Raw genomic sequence first — 16,835 nt, forward strand, 5'->3', positions numbered from 1 at the left:
AAAGTATAGTATATACCAGATCGTGGATGAAAAAATTATGTGGCAACTGTATTTTTTAACCCGCTAGATTGAGCCTCAATCTAGCACCGGCGATAGCGATGCGCGGCTATCGCTGGGTGGCATACACACGGCAGATCCGTGCTTAAAATCTAAGCAATCTAGTCAGATTGCTTAGATTTTAAACACGGATCTCTCTGTGTGTACCCCCCTTTAGTCTTCTTTGTACCAGTGGATGGGGTGGGGGGGTGGGGGGGAGAGTCTATTAGGGCCCCTTCAGGAAAGCCACCTATGGCCTATTGTCTGTATGATGAATCATGTTTTCTCCCTTCCCATCAAAGTAAATAAAAAAAATAAAACATTTATGGCTTAGGGATGTATTTTATTAAAGAGGTAATATAGGGAGATATTGAGATCTAAATTGCTCTATACTCAGAAATGATGGTCACCTGTGATTCAGTTTCCAGACAGCAGGGACGTGCAGTCAGGGGAGGCAGTGCCTCCCCTGTCATTAATGGTTAAAATAATATAAAGAAGACACTTATGACACATATTCTGTGTCATAAGTAACTTCTTTACATTGTCCTAACCATTTTAAGGCTGAGTAGTTGTTTGGGAGGCACTGTTTGCAGTGCCTCCCGCTAACAATAGGTACCGATTAAAGCAGGGAGACGGGGGGGACAAGCACTGGGCTGTGAAAGCCCATTAAAACCAGCGGGGGAAAGCGGCACTTATACAAGTGCCTCGTTGACAGGGGAAACCCGCCCCTGTCAACGAGGCAGATGTGATTGGACAGCGGATCCAGTGCTAGATCCGCTGGTCCAATAACCCTTTTGCGGCGGGCGGAAGCAACGGCGGGATCCGGCGCTACTGTGGAGCTGTCACCACAGTTACAGTAGCGCCGACGGCGGGGTGAAGAGGCAGCGGGACCCGGCGGCGAGCCGGCGGGTTGAAGAGGCAGCGGGACCAGCGGCGAGCCGGCGGGTTGAAGAGGCAGCGGGACCCACGGCGAGCCGGCGGGGTGAAGAGGCAGCGGGACCCGCGGCGAGCCGGCGAGTTGAAGAGGCAGCGGGACCCAGCGGCCGGCGCTGCTGTGGAGCCGGCGGGGTGAAGAGGCAGCGGGACCCAGCGGCCGGCGCTGCTGTGGAGCCGGCGGGTTGAAGAGGCAGCGGGACCCGCGGCGAGCCGGCGGGGTGAAGAGGCAGCGGGACCCAGCGGCCGGCGCTGCTGTGGAGCCGGCGGGGTGAAGAGGCAGCGGGACCCAGCGGCCGGCGCTGCTGTGGAGCCGGCGGGTTGAAGAGGCAGCGGGACCCGCGGCGAGCCGGCGGGGTGAAGAGGCAGCGGGACCCGGCGGCCGGCGCTGCTGTGGAGCCGGCGGGGTGAAGAGGCAGCTGGACCCGGCGGCCGGCGCTGCTGTGGAGCCGGCGGGGTGAAGAGGCAGCGGGACCCGGCGTTGAAGCAGACCAAGGAGGGCTGGATGCCGCTGGGTGTCCTCCTGCTCCCAGCCCTCCCGCGATGCTAGGGAACTGGGGGAGGCAGTGGTGGATTGCCCTCCCCCCTGCCTCTCAAATAAATATATATATATTACATATATACATATATACAGTGTTCCACTGACCCTGAAATTAAAGTGCAGCAGGAGGCGAGGGAAGTGGCCATCCTGCTACACATGGTGCTCTCGTCCCTGCCCGGCGGCTGGCGGCTGTGTAGAGCGCTGTACTAGCTCACAACCGCCCGCCGCTTACCACCACCGCCCGCTGCTCACCGCCCGCTGCTCACCACCGTCAGCCACCAGCCGCTCACTGCCGCCATCCACCAGCCGCCACCCGCAACAAATGGCGGTCAGAGGGACCTCACCGCCGCTGCCCATTGGTGCCGCCGCCGACCACAGTCAGGTAATGTTCCCCTGCTGTCACCCTCTCTCCCTGTCATTACTGTCCCTATTGTCACTCTCTCTCTCCCTGCTGTCACTGTCATCACTCTCTCCCTGCTGTCACTCTCGTCACTCTCTCTCCCTGTCGTCACTCTCTCTCCCTGTCCCTGCTGTCACTCTGGCTATCCCTGCTGTCACAATTTCAGCTCATTCAGTGTGCTACAATGTGAATTTCGGCTCATTCAGTGTGCTACAATGTGAATTTCGGCTCATTCAGTGTGCTACAATGTGAATTTCGGCACATTCAGTGTGCTACAATGTGAATGTCGGGTCATTCAGTGTGCTACAATGTGAATTTCGGCTCATTCAGTGTGCTATAATGTGAATTTCGGCTCATTCAGTGTGCTGTCATGTGAATTTCGGCTCATTCAGTGTGCTACAATGTGAATTTCGGCACATTCAGTGTGCTACAATGTGAATGTCGGGTCATTCAGTGTGCTACAATGTGAATTTCGGCTCATTCAGTGTGCTATAATGTGAATTTCGGCTCATTCAGTGTGCTATAATGTGAATTTCGGCTCATTCAGTGTGCTATAATGTGAATTTCGGCTCATTCAGAGTGCTACAATGTGAATTTTGGCTCACTCAGTGTGCTGTCGTGAATTTCGGCTCATTCAGTGTGCTACAATGTGAATTTTGGCTCATTCAGTGTGCTGTCATGTGAATTTCGGCTCATTCAGTGTTCTGCAATGTGAATGTCGGCTCATTCAGTGTGCTACAATGTGAATTTTGGCTTATTCAGTGTGCTACAATGTTAATTTCGGCTCATTCAGTGTGCTACAAGGTGAATTTCGGCTCATTCAGTGTTCTGCAATGTGAATGTCGGCTCATTCAGTGTGCTACAATGTGAATTTTGGCTCATTCAGTGTGCTGTCATGTGAATTTCGGCTCCTTCAGTGTGCTACAATGTGAATTTCGGCTCATTCAGTGTGCTACAATGTGAATTTCGGCTCATTCAGTGTGCTACAAGGTGAATTTCGGCTCATTCAGTGTGCTACAATGTGAATTTCGGCTCATTCAGTGTGCTACAATGTGAATTTCGGCTCATTCAGGGTGCTACAATGTGAATTTCAGCTCATTCAGCATACTACAATGTGAATTTCAGCTCATTCAGCGTACTACAATGTGAATTTCAGCTCATACAGTGTGCTACAATGTGACTGTCGGCTCATTCAGTGTGCTACAATGTGAATTTCGGCTCATACAGTGTGCTACAATGTGAATTTCGGCTCGTACCGTGTGCTATAAGGTGAAAGGGACACGCCCCCTTTTTGGGTGACCACGCCCCCTTCTCTGGGGCGCACGCATAATTGCGTCCTTAACTGTTCCATACCCCCGCTTCAAAATTTCCACTTCGACCACTGTGTGTGTGTGTACATATATATATATATATATATATAATAATTATTATTATTATTATTATTATTATTATTTTTTTATCTCAGTGCCTCCCCAGCCAGTGACCTCACCGCACGCCACTGCCAGACAGTTATAATTAGGTATGCTCATACCATATAGACAGCATAGATGGACATGTAAAGAGTTCTCTAGACGCTGTCTGTCTTGTATGAGCATACTGTAGCTAATATTACAGTATCTACCTGGAAGAAATATTTTACATGTTATTGAGCAAGTCTTACATTTTTATAACTGCGAGTGCAATACTATTAACAGTTTTTAAATTGGTAAGACAATATTATGCCAGAGAATCTCCTTTAGAGCTTTTTAAATGTTGGTACCCTGAAAAAAGAATGGGTTTATTACGGCGAAGAGAAAAGTTATTTTTTATTTGATATGCAAGAACCCCAAGGGGTAATCTTGTCATGTTTTGGTTTCCTCCATTAGTGAAAAGTTGTGGTGGATTTAAGTACAGTGTATACTAAATCACATCCTTCTTTCTCATCACCTGGGAACTTTCAACATACAGTTTTAGAAATAATATAATGCAATGTATTTAATTTCATTTAATATACATATGTTATCTTGAATACCATGTTGATTTTCTTTGTACGTTTTGAGGATGAGACCTATCTTCAGCACTGTACATGATGATCATTTAGTTCTTAACTAAAGGCATTAACAGACTCATTGGAATATGACAGCATGTACTGAATAACTGTTAATGAATTTTCGAATTAGCTGGAATTGTTCTGGCACACAGGAAAATAAATATTTGTTTATAGATTTTAATAATATGAAATGAAATAGGATGTTATACCGATCATAATGATTTAGCCAAATATTGTTTTATTAAACTATTCTGTATATTGTGGTGTACTGAGATTGCGTGTGTTGGAGCTGGAGTCAATAAACAAATTAATGCCCTTATTTATCAAGGAGTGATAAATTTCACCGTGAGTGATAAATTGCACCAGCCAATCCGCTCCTAACTGTCATTTTTCAAACCCACCCTGTGACTTGGAAGTTAGGAGCTGATTGGCTGGTGTAATTTATCACTCACAATGAAATGTATCACTCATTGATAAATAAAGGCATACATATCAAATCATAAGTTATTAGTTTATGACAACCAGGCTATAATTCACATAGTACTGTGAAGACACACATTATCTGGAATATAATACAAGTTGAGTATCCCATATCCAAATATTCCGAAATACGGAATATTCCAAAATACATAATATTTTGAGTGAGAGTGAGGTAGTGAAACCTTTGTTATATGATGGCTCAATGTACACAAACTTTGTTTACTACACAAAGTTATTAAAAATATTGTATTAAATGACCTTTAGGCTGTGTGTATAAGGTGTATATGAATTATGAAACATAAATGAATTGTGTGAATGTACACACACTTTGTTTAATGCACAAAGGCCCTCATTCCGAGTTGATCGGTCGCAAGGCGAATTTAGCAGAGTTACACACGCTAAGCCGCCGCCTACTGGGAGTGTATCTTAGCATCTTAAAATTGCGACCGATGTATTCGCAATATTGCGATCACAAACTACTTAGCAGTTTTAGAGTAGCTCCAGACTTACTCTGCCTGTGCGATCAGTTCAGTGCTTGTCGTTCCTGGTTTGACGTCACAAACACACCCAGCGTTCGCCCAACCACTCCCCCGTTTCTCCGGCCACTCCTGCGTTTTTTCCGGAAACGGTAGCGTTTTCAGCCACACGCCCATAAAACGCCGTGTTTCCGCCCAGTAACACCCATTTCCTGTCAATCGCATTACGATCGCCGGAGCGATGAAAAAGCCGTGAGTAAAAATACTATCTTCATAGCAAAGATACTTGGCGCAGTCGCAGTGCGAATATTGCGCATGCGCACTAAGCGGAATTTCACTGCGATGCGATGAAAAATACCGAGCGAACGACTCGGAATGAGGGCCAAAGTTTTTAAAAATATTGGCTAAAATAACCTTCAGGCTGTGTGTATAAGGAGTATATGAAACATAAATGGATTCTGTGCTTAGACTTAGGTCTCATCGCTATGATGTCGCATTATGGTATGCAATTATTCCAAAATACGGAAAAATCCGATATCCAAAATACTTCTGGTCCCAAGCATTTTGGACAAGGAATACTCAACCTGTATCATAGTTGATTATGTATTTGTGACAGTAGTGTTTGACAACAATGTACCTTCAGGAGTCAACTTTATTCCTGTACAATCATTTTTCACATTTGTGCCTTCTTTCTTAGTTGATATATCTATACATACTCCTTTGTGTAGTACAAATTCATTATTGTTGATAATATTGTATTCAAAGAAACATTTACGTACCTGTAAAATATAAAAATAGAATTTTATTATCTGACATTCTCTTTATCAGACATTATGAGAACCATTAGCACAATAAATCCACAATATACTGTACATGTGAAATGCAACCAGCATAAATGGCACATTTTCATATTATTTCCTAGGTATATGACTATAAACATACAACTCAGCATAATGCGTTACATGCATCTGCATGAAGATATAGTTAAAGCCTATCACGATTGTGATGTGGGCGTATGCAAGAGATGCCAGTCATCATACCAGAGATGCTAGTTATCAACACTAGAGACATCAGTCAGCTTGATAATTGTTGTCATTTTAATATACATTTTTTTAGAAAGTAAATAAATAAAATGTGTGACCTCCTTAACTCCAAAGTAATCTAATCAGCAGGCTTATAGCTTCAGCTAAAAATAAATGAAACAAAGCATCTGGTTCAAATAGTGCAGCTCAGATGCAGCCTAGTCTCATGTGTATTACAGGTCTATAATAACTGTATCAGTTATATCCTAAGCTTGCTAATGCGGACATGCCCCCATAACACCTCTCACCTGTCCACACACTCAGAGCCGGCCATATGCATAGGCAAGTGCCTAGGGCATTTGGTATGCCTAGGGGCACAAGCTGCTTCTGCTGATTAAAATGATATTCAGCATGCCTATATTCTGTGTGTAACTGTGGCTGTATCTGCACACAAAATGCTATGTTACAGTGTATTCCTGGAAATCACTGTAATGTAGCATTTCGTATGCAGATACAGCCACAGTCACACATAGAATATGTGAAAGGGGCATTAAGTGTGTCATTATGTGTATAAGGGCATTAATAAAGGTTGGCATAATGTGTAAGGCGCATTATGTTTATAAGGATATTAATAATGTGTTTCATATGTGTGTCAATAATGTGTGTCATATGTATAAGAGGCATATTATGTGTATATAGCCATTATTAAAGTGTGGCATTATGTGCTCTACTGTGTGGAGTAACATATAGAAAGGGCACTACTGTGTGGTCTAATGTGAATAAAGAGCAATATAGTGTGGTGTGATGTAAAAAAAGAGCAATTCAATGTGATGTAATGTGAATAAGGGGCACTACTGTGAGGAGTAACGTATATAAGGTAAAGTGGTACTACTGTGTGACGTAACATGAATAAGGTACACTATCACATGATAAAATGTGAATAAAGTTGCGCTACAGTGTGGCGTAATTTGAATTGGGGGTACTATTGTGTGGCCATGCCCCTTCCCATCAAGAACACGCCCCTATTTTGGCTGTACGCTGAATGTGCACACTGTTCCTATTTAAAATATAGGGGGTAGGAGCACCAAAGTGACTATTGCTATGGGTGAGGGGTGATGGTGCTGGGAAAGGGGTGCAGGGCCAGAGGTGGTGCTCGGGGGCACCAGCCAAAATCTTGCTTAGGACATCATATTGGTAAGGGCCAGCTCTGCACACACTGCTGTGTATTGAGTTGTAAAGGGTCCAGGGATGCTGCTGCCACTAAGCAGCAGCAATCTCCTCTCTCTGTGTGCATGATATGCCACAGTAGCTGCTATACAGCGACCAGCTTCATCATTCTCCTCTCCCCCCTGCTTGCTCACTAAAAGAGGCACACTGAGTCTTCTCCGCACCACCTCTCCCTATGCTGTGAATGGGTGCCGGGTCACATTGACCCGGGTAACCCGTTCACACTGCGCCTGACCAGTAATTAATCAGATCGACCCGGGAATTCGGGAGTGACCCATGCACACTGCACAGCGAGCCGTGTCGACACGGCAAAATACCAGATTTTTTTGTGCAGTGTGAACGGGCATCCTCTAATTCCCCTACCAAACTGTGCCACTGACCTACCTCCCCATATGTGCCACTGATCCACCTCCCCATGTGTGCCTCTGAACCACTTCCCCATGTGCCTCTGACCCCCATCTTCCGTGTGATGCTGATTCCCCTTCCCCATGTGTGTTTCTGACCTTCCCTACCTATGTGTGCCTCTGAATCACTCTCTCCATCTACTACTGTGCCAACACCATCATCCCCAACTGTGTCTTTGTACCCTACCCAAGACTGGTGGCTGATATTTACAAGTAGTGTGGGCGAACAGAGGGAAGACTGTGTTTGACACCACATACATAAACATAAAGATGGCAGGTAAGCACAATTTTCCTTTCTAGAGGTATAAGTATTGGAGGCCTCTTCTAAATTTTGCTATGGGGCCCACATAGTTTTAGCTAAGCCCCTGGCTGGCTACATGGTTTGACTAATAAGGAGAAGCCCTATATCCAACTAAAATGTCTCTTTTCTCTATGATATAGATACCCCTAGATCTTCATTACAGTAATTTATTTATTGTATATAAACTACCCATCTTCTCGCGTAAGATGATATAAAAAATGTTGCACTGTCACAGTTGGTGCTATCTTAGGTCATTCCATATAAATGCCTGTTTAAGTAAGTACATTTACTAACAGAGGCGTATGACATTCATAGATATCATTTGCATTCTGGGTCCACATTTTTCATAATCTTAAAGCCTCTCTCTTCTGTCTCCCTATCCCTTTTCTGTTATATCTGTATTGTGCGGTGTGCACATCACTGCTTGCACCCTTGAACTCATACCTCACAACTTCTTACTCTTTAAAAGAGATTAAGGGGCGTGGTCTCATGGCAGGGGGGCATGCCTAATGGCAAATGCCACGATCGCCAGCCACGTATCTATTTTCATCACTATGGGGGCATGAACAGCGCTCTGTGAGCTGCTGCCCATGCCTCCTGTCCCTCTCTGCCGGTGAACAAACGCTGCGCACACGCGTACAGGGGGTAATTCAGACCGGATCGCAGTAGCAAATTTGTTAGCAGTTGGGAAAAACCATGCGCACTGCAGGGGGGGCAGATATAACATTTGCAGAGAGAGTTAGATTTGGGTGGGTTATATTGTTTCTGTGCAGGGTAACTACTGGCTGCTTTATTTTTACACTGCAATGTAGATTTCAGTTTGAACACACCACACCCAAATCTAACTCTCTCTGCACATGTTATATCTGCCCCCCCCCCCCGCAGTGCACATGGTTTAGTCCATTTGCTAACAATTTGCTGCTGCGATCAACTCTGAATTACCCCCACAGTGTCTGTTCACTGCTGCTCTGCTAAGCAGAGCAGCAAGTGAGGGGGGGCCTCCCAACTGCCCTCCCTCCACTGCCGGACACTGCGGCCCACAGGTGGGACAGTCCATGAAAAGCGGTACTGTCCCGTTAAGATCGGGAACTCCTTTATTTTACAGAAGTTTAAATAAGATATCGTCAAGAATATGTAAATGTTATACTTACATCCAACGTTTGACTAATATAATCTTGACTAACAAAATAAACTTTAATCTCATATGTGTAGTTCTCCATAGACTTTGTAATGTTACAGTCCCAGGTAACATTGATGAGTCCAGGATTAATAGCTACTTTCAGATTTGTAGGTAATGGAGCAATGTCTTCATCTAAAAATGTAAAAATAAAGTAAGAAAATATTAAAGACATTTCAAGTTTAATTAGCATTCATTTCAAATATTTTCAAATTAAAATGAATGTTCAGTGCTACTTAACTGTTTCTGCACATTGAAATTCAATTAATTAATTTATTTTTCTTGAAATATTTATGACATAATAAAAACACTGAATGACCTTTAGTGATATCTTTAAAAAGAATATAGCACACTTTTAGCTAGAGATGTGCAGAGATGTACATCCACTAGACTGCCAGGGCAGAAATATATTATTATTTTTAATAAATATATATTATTTATTTTCTATAACAATCCTTTACCGGTTCACAGCCCAGAGCTCCTAAAGGCAGAGTTACTCTTCTTAACCATCATTATTGGTGCACATGCACAGTCACACTGGTGCACTGCTCACTGCTGCTGCTGAAGCTTTAAAGCAAGGCTTCACTGTCTGGCATGTCCCTAGTTAACTATTGGCCACGCTAGATGGATGCAGGTGGTTAGCAAAACATTCTTTTTTTTATCTTTTATGTACTGTATGTTAGAAACATCAATATTACTTGCAATTTTTCACAGTGGTGCTGTAACTTAACTGTAACACTTTGGTGCACAGCACATTATTGGTGTTTGTTTTTTTTGTCACTGCCAGGTCCTCCATCCTACTACAGTATTAATCCTTAATGAACACTGATGGTTTTTGTCACTGCAGTGTCTACATTGCAGCCCAGAGCTCCATTTAGGGCAGTATTAACCCTTGGTTCACACTGGTGGGGTTTTTTTGTCACTGCCTAGTATATATTGTAGCCCAGAGCTCCTAATACAGGGCAGAACATTAATCCTCTTATGGTGCATAATACACACTGGTTCCCACAAAAGTTTTTAGTGAAAAGTAAAAATTAAATTAAAAAAAAATATTTTTTTCTTTTATAACTTGCGATAAATGAGTCTCTAAATGAGAGGAAGTATTACTTCATCTTTTTAGAGATATGAGATAACAGTAATTCATATTTTTTCTGCAGTACACATTTGTGTTTTCTTTACCACTGTACCCCATATGAATTTATTTTTTCCACACAAAAGCACACTATCATTCACTTTTAATAATAGACACCACTGTCTACAGATATTAAATATTAGTGTATAATATCAGTTCATTCACATATATTCATTAATAATTAGGTCAACACCTTAGATTCCCTAGGTTATGCAGGTTATTTATTCAGGTTAATCATTGCATTCACCTCAGTGATTTTACATTTGGTTCATATTTGTTACATTGACACTTATTCATTTGTCACTCATATCACAGTGTTAAACAACTCTGCTTTCAATTTATATATATTAATGGTCAAGACTGTGTAACCTTTGAAGGGCAGCCTATGAGAATAATGAAGGCTGCACAACTCCTCCACAAAGTAAATATACATAAAAAAAATACTTCTCACAAATGGCACAATCACAGTATATAGGAACACAGTATATAGGAACATAAAGCATCCTTACATAAAAATAGAAACAGCCCTGTGTGTCCAAATCTTTTTGTGAAACTTTTTCTTTTTCGGAAGTATTCACTTTCATAAAGGAACATTATAAACCACATAATACATCTTGTAATTTCAAGCACAGCTTTAATTTTAATACCAGATGTGAAGATACTCAATCTAGTGAGAATCACTAAAAATATTTGCTTCAGTGTATATCTTAAATTTCAAACTTTTTTTTAATACATACAGTACCAAATTTCAATTTTACCCTTCTTATTTTAAGACATTAAAGACATTTCAAGTCTAATTAGCATTCATTTCAAATATTTTCAAATTAAAATGAATGTTCAGTGCTACTTAACTGTTTCTGCACATTGAAATTCAATTAATTAATTTATTTTTCTTGAAATATTTATGACATAATAAAAACACTGAATGACCTTTAGTGATATCTTTAAAAAGAATATAGCACACTTTTAGCTAGAGATGTGCAGAGATGTACATCCACTAGACTGCCAGGGCAGAAATATATTATTATTTTTAATAAATATATATTATTTATTTTCTATAACAATCCTTTACCGGTTCACAGCCCAGAGCTCCTAAAGGCAGAGTTACTCTTCTTAACCATCATTATTGGTGCACATGCACAGTCACACTGGTGCACTGCTCACTGCTGCTGCTGAAGCTTTGAAGCAAGGCTTCACTGTCTGGCATGTCCCTAGTTAACTACTGGCCACGCTAGATGGATGCAGGTGGTTAGCAAAACATTCTTTTTTTTATCTTTTATGTACTGTATGTTAGAAACATCAATATTACTTGCAATTTTTCACAGTGGTGCTGTAACTTAACTGTAACACTTTGGTGCACAGCACATTATTGGTGTTTGTTTTTTTTGTCACTGCCAGGTCCTCCATCCTACTACAGTATTAATCCTTAATGAACACTGATGGTTTTTGTCACTGCAGTGTCTACATTGCAGCCCAGAGCTCCATTTAGGGCAGTATTAACCCTTGGTTCACACTGGTGGGGTTTTTTTTGTCACTGCCTAGTATATATTGTAGCCCAGAGCTCCTAATACAGGGCAGAACATGAATCCTCTTATGGTGCATAATACACACTGGTTCCCACAAAAGTTTTTAGTGAAAAGTAAAAATTAAATAAAAAAAAAATATTTTTTTCTTTTATAACTTGCGATAAATGAGTCTCTAAATGAGAGGAAGTATTACTTCATCTTTTTAGAGATATGAGATAACAGTAATTCATATTTTTTTCTGCAGTACACATTTGTGTTTTCTTTACCACTGTACCCCATATGAATTTATTTTTTCTACACAAAAGCACACTATCATTCACTTTAAATAATAGACACCACTGTCTACAGATATTAAATATTAGTGTATAATATCAGTTCATTCACATATATTCATTAATAATTAGGTCAACACCTTAGATTCCCTAGGTTATGCAGGTTATTTATTCAGGTTAATCATTGCATTCACCTCAGTGATTTTACATTTGGTTCATATTTGTTACATTGACACATTCATTTGTCACTCATATCACAGTGTTAAACAACTCTGCTTTCAATTTATATATATTAATGGTCAAGACTGTGTAACCTTTGAAGGGCAGCCTATGAGAATAATGAAGGCTGCACAACTCCTCCACAAAGTAAATATACATAAAAAAAATACTTCTCACAAATGGCACAATCACAGTATATAGGAACACAGTATATAGGAACATAAAGCATCCTTACATAAAAATAGAAACAGCCCTGTGTGTCCAAATCTTTTTGTGAAACTTTTTCTTTTTCGGAAGTATTCACTTTCATAAAGGAACATTATAAACCACATAATACATCTTGTAATTTCAAGCACAGCTTTAATTTTAATACCAGATGTGAAGATACTCAATCTAGTGAGAATCACTAAAAATATTTGCTTCAGTGTATATCTTAACTTTCAAACTTTTTTTTTAATACATACAGTACCAACTTTCAATTTTACCCTTCTTATTTTAAGACATTAAAGACATTTCAAGTCTAATTAGCATTCATTTCAAATATTTTCAAATTAAAATGTATGTTCAGTGCTACTTAACTGTTTCTGCACATTGAAATTCAATTAATTAATTTCTTTATCTTGACCTTTGAAGGGCAGCCTATGAGAATAATGAAGGCTGCACAACTTCTTAATTACCAGAAATGTATCCTAATGTTATGAGAATACGTGTATATTTGCAACCTGCATATTTGCGATTCTAAACCTATAGGGTTAACAATGTTTATGACTCCAGTCACACACAGCGCATTTCCACAAAGAGATGTACAGTACTAAATAAATGGTTGACCAAAGGCTAAACACGATGAAAAATGTGATTTGTCCAATAAAGTTTTAAAGAATAATAACAGGTAGGTAGCTTCATGCCTTGTTAAATCTCCACTAGTGATACATGCAGTACATCCGCATCCGCTGAGTGAACCCAAGACCATGACCACACAGTATGCGGCAACCTTACAGAGGGTATTACAGTTTTGTCTTTGGAACTCTGCCTTATGGAACTTTACTATTTAGCGGACAATTCAAATCTACAGTATACCTTTTGATTAAACCTACAGAGGTGTTCTCATATACCTAGCATCTATATGCCATAAGGTGCAAGATGCCCGGCGTGACGGAGCCACTGTGAGAGATGTAGCTTACCCAGGGCCAGATTATGGGTGTTGCACAATCCCACCACACACACACACACACGCGTGAACACAGACATGCCACACAACACGCACACGAGTGTGTTGTGTGGCATGGGGGACAGCGCGCCGGCATCTCACTGTCTCACAGGATTTCCCTATACCACAAGACTGACTTTGCATGACGGAGTTCCTCGACGGCCACTGTTATTAAACAGCTGAGCCATCAAAGGGAGACTTTTGCCCTCCTCCAATTCAAAATGCAGTATGTGAGGGCCCCTAATATGTGGGGGCCCTGGGACAGCTGCCCCTTTTGCCCCTCCCTTAATCTTGCCATGAACATACCATTGTTCTCTTTAAATGTGCATCATACGCACATCTCAGATGCAGCAAAACATGACTCAAAATGTACTAGAGACGATGGGCTGTGACTTTAACTGAACAGGAATTCGTTTTAATCAGATACAAAGTTGCAGATGAAGCACAACATATCTGGGCATGAGAAAAAGCAACAGTCGCTGCATTGTAACATTTCGTATAGAGATTCAAACTCAGCTGCACACAGATAAAATCAAATTGCTCTGTGTAAGATGGGAATCCACCCATCTGTGCTTCCTCGAACTTAACCCACCTGTAACATGGTCCAAATGTACCACATGCACTCAAATTAAAAGGGACGCTCTCTTTTTACACTGTTTTATACATGAAAACCTAACTGATGATTAAAATGTTGTGTGTGCTTTTTTTTTAAATACTTACAGCTGAAATAGTTGTCAATAAGCTTAGCCCTAATCTGTCTTCCTAACTGCTTTCCACTTTCTGTGCTCACATAGTCAGTTGATGGTAATAAAACCTTTGCCTGCTCCCTGTTTATTGCATAATCTGGGGGGAGCGGTTTATTTAATGTGTGATTATGGCAGCAGACCACAATATCAGACACTTTTGCCAAATGATATAATAATATGCCTCCCAAATTATGTATTTTTAATAGACCAAAGGTGCATTCTGTCATGGATTGGGTGGCTATATATATTGGTAACTTACCCAACAATCATCCCTCTGGAATTTGACTCACCTAAAATTTTGCAGGCAGGGATGATTTGCTGAGCATGTAGGCATCATGGCACGGATAGCCAGTTACAACACTCATGAATTTAAGTTTCATTATATCATCCAACAAAAGTCCAGTGGCAAAACGTCCATTGCCACTCCAAGTCTTGTAATCATTATCTTTTTTTATTACTTTATATTTGCTGTCTGTAACATGTGCACCTTGATAAAAAGGCTAGCAAGGCCTTGAAATGTCACTGGATGTTATGCATGTTAACAAATATTATATGATCATTACAAGTTTTGTGGATATCTATCTATCTATCTATCTATCTATCTATCTATCTATCTATCTATCTATCTATCTATCTATATATCTTGTTTACATATTCCTATATAATATGTTTGTTTTGTGGTGTCACTCTTGGTATAATAGGTGCATAATCGAGGGTCCCCTGCCTCTTAGTAGTTCAACGTTTCAATAAAAATTTTCAATGGGGAGCATATGTGTATCTGTCACTATTGGTGGCCTATATGTGTCTGGTACTGAACTACTGGGGGCAGGGCTGCCATCAGGAATTGTGGAGCCCGGGACTGACAAAATAGGCAGGGCCCTTTCCCGGTATGAGGAGAAGTTGAATGCATGTCTCATTGTTTGTAACCTGGCTGAAGCAGATTCGGCAGAATATGTTGGCACATTATCAATAAATAATAATCAGGATAACATGAAAAAAATATCAATAAGAGGTCAGGAGTGGTTGCCCGCATAAGAATGCCTCTGTTGCTTTTAAGCATTAATATGTGAAGGACCATCTCCAGGGAGCCCATACATGTAACAAGCCTTCTTGGTAATTAAAAGATGATCCGTACTAGTATACAATATATGTAAAAAGAGTAGCTCTACCTCAATGTTGATTTGTAATAATACAAAAAGTAGGGCTGGGTTATTTGGGATCGGATCAGGATCCCGGCAGTCAAAATGCTGTCGCCAGAATCCTGACACTGATTGGAATGCCAGCACTGGCATCCCGACTAGGATCACAAGCCTGGCGCCAGACTCCCGATAGCCAGGATACCGAAAGATTCATTGCCGGGCTGCTGAATAGGTAAGCCACACGGGCAGAGGGTCAGGTTAAGTTTAGGCTGCATGGTGAGGGTTAGGCTGTGGGGAGTGTGGTTAGATTTCTGCTGCAGGGAGGATTAGGTTTAAGCTATGGGAAGGGGAGGCTAGGCTTAGGCACCACCGGGGATGGTTAGGGCTAGGCTGTGGTGGGGAAGGGTTAGGTTTACACTACAGGAAGGGAAGGTTGAGGGGGGGGGGGGGGGGTAGGGGATGAGAGTTTTCATACTTACCTGCCTCCTTCAGAATGCTAACCATCGGGATACTGCGATTGGTATTCTGACCACCGGCATATCAGCACCAACTCAGTTATTTAACTATTTGCACTGTATAGTAAAGTGTGTGTTGCACTGTACAAAATGAAAAATAATAAAAAAAACCTTGTAATATAAATGTTTAAAGTGTTTTTAGATTATAGTAAGGAGCCAGTGAGACTTCTCAGCGGTGTAGGGTTCCGGCAAAAGGTAGGTAGTATAGGGAGAGATAGTACGTCCAACTGCTAAACGCCACCAGAATTCATTCTCAAGAATAACATTGGGTGGAAACTCCCTATTTCACTTATCATTCTTACCTTTGTTCTACCTGAGGGCAAGCAGTAGAAGGAGCTGCAGGGGACCCAGCATGCAGGCAGCACATTGTAGCCATTCTCCCCATAAGGTTGCAGTGCCGGGCTACAGGGCACAGGGAAAGGTAGGGCGCACACCGTGCGTCTAGCTTCCTCTAGTTCGCTGTCCCTTAGCTACCGCCGCTGGAGGGAGCCGGTAGCTTATGCTGCGGGAGGGAGCAGGGTCAGAGGAGACATGACTTGGAGTAGAGAAGCCGGGACCCAGGGGAGCGGGAAGAGCCGAGCGTCAGCATGACCATGTACAGGAGGAGGGAGAGAGGCTGCTGCTCACTGTGCCTCCCAGACGCTGCTCCGCTCCGCCCTCTTCCACCCTCCTCCTCCCTCCTCCTCCTCCACCACCACAGTGACAGCACGAGAATTAGAAGTAGGCGCCAGCAGTGGGGCCCCCGGGACTGCAGTACCCTAGCCCCAACTTGATGGCGGCCCTGACTGGGGCTTATGTGTATCTGGGACTATTGGGGGCATATATGTATCTCGCCCCCCATATGTGTATCATGCCCCCATTTTCATTGGTTGCACCCCTTGTGGTGTTTTTGTGCGTGTGCCTTTGGCACATGAACACAGTACCAGTAAGAGATTTTTTCTACTTGCACGACTGTTGTATCCACAAGCGTCCATCTACCTTATACTGCGAGTGCCAATCACACAGCAACAGTTATATTCTTTTATACAGAAATTACATAGACAGAGTAAAATC

The 16,835-nt window shown here is 42.0% G+C and overlaps 1 protein-coding gene across 3 annotated transcripts in view; it reads right to left on the bottom strand.

The window, feature by feature from the left end:
- The window catches only part of LOC135049809 (interleukin-5 receptor subunit alpha-like), a 280,810-nt gene that overhangs the window by 151,702 nt on the left and 112,273 nt on the right, over positions 1 to 16,835 (bottom strand). For all 3 annotated transcript variants that reach the window (XM_063955694.1, XM_063955693.1, XM_063955695.1), the window contains 2 exons: positions 9,001 to 9,161; positions 5,533 to 5,674 (listed from right to left, as the gene is read on the bottom strand). In XM_063955694.1, the coding sequence (XP_063811764.1) occupies positions 5,533 to 5,674; positions 9,001 to 9,161 (303 nt within the window). The remainder of the gene's footprint in view (positions 1 to 5,532; positions 5,675 to 9,000; positions 9,162 to 16,835) is intronic.

This window comes from Pseudophryne corroboree, chromosome 2, assembly GCF_028390025.1.
Source record: "Pseudophryne corroboree isolate aPseCor3 chromosome 2, aPseCor3.hap2, whole genome shotgun sequence".
In the NCBI taxonomy this organism is placed as follows: Eukaryota; Metazoa; Chordata; class Amphibia; order Anura; family Myobatrachidae; genus Pseudophryne; species Pseudophryne corroboree.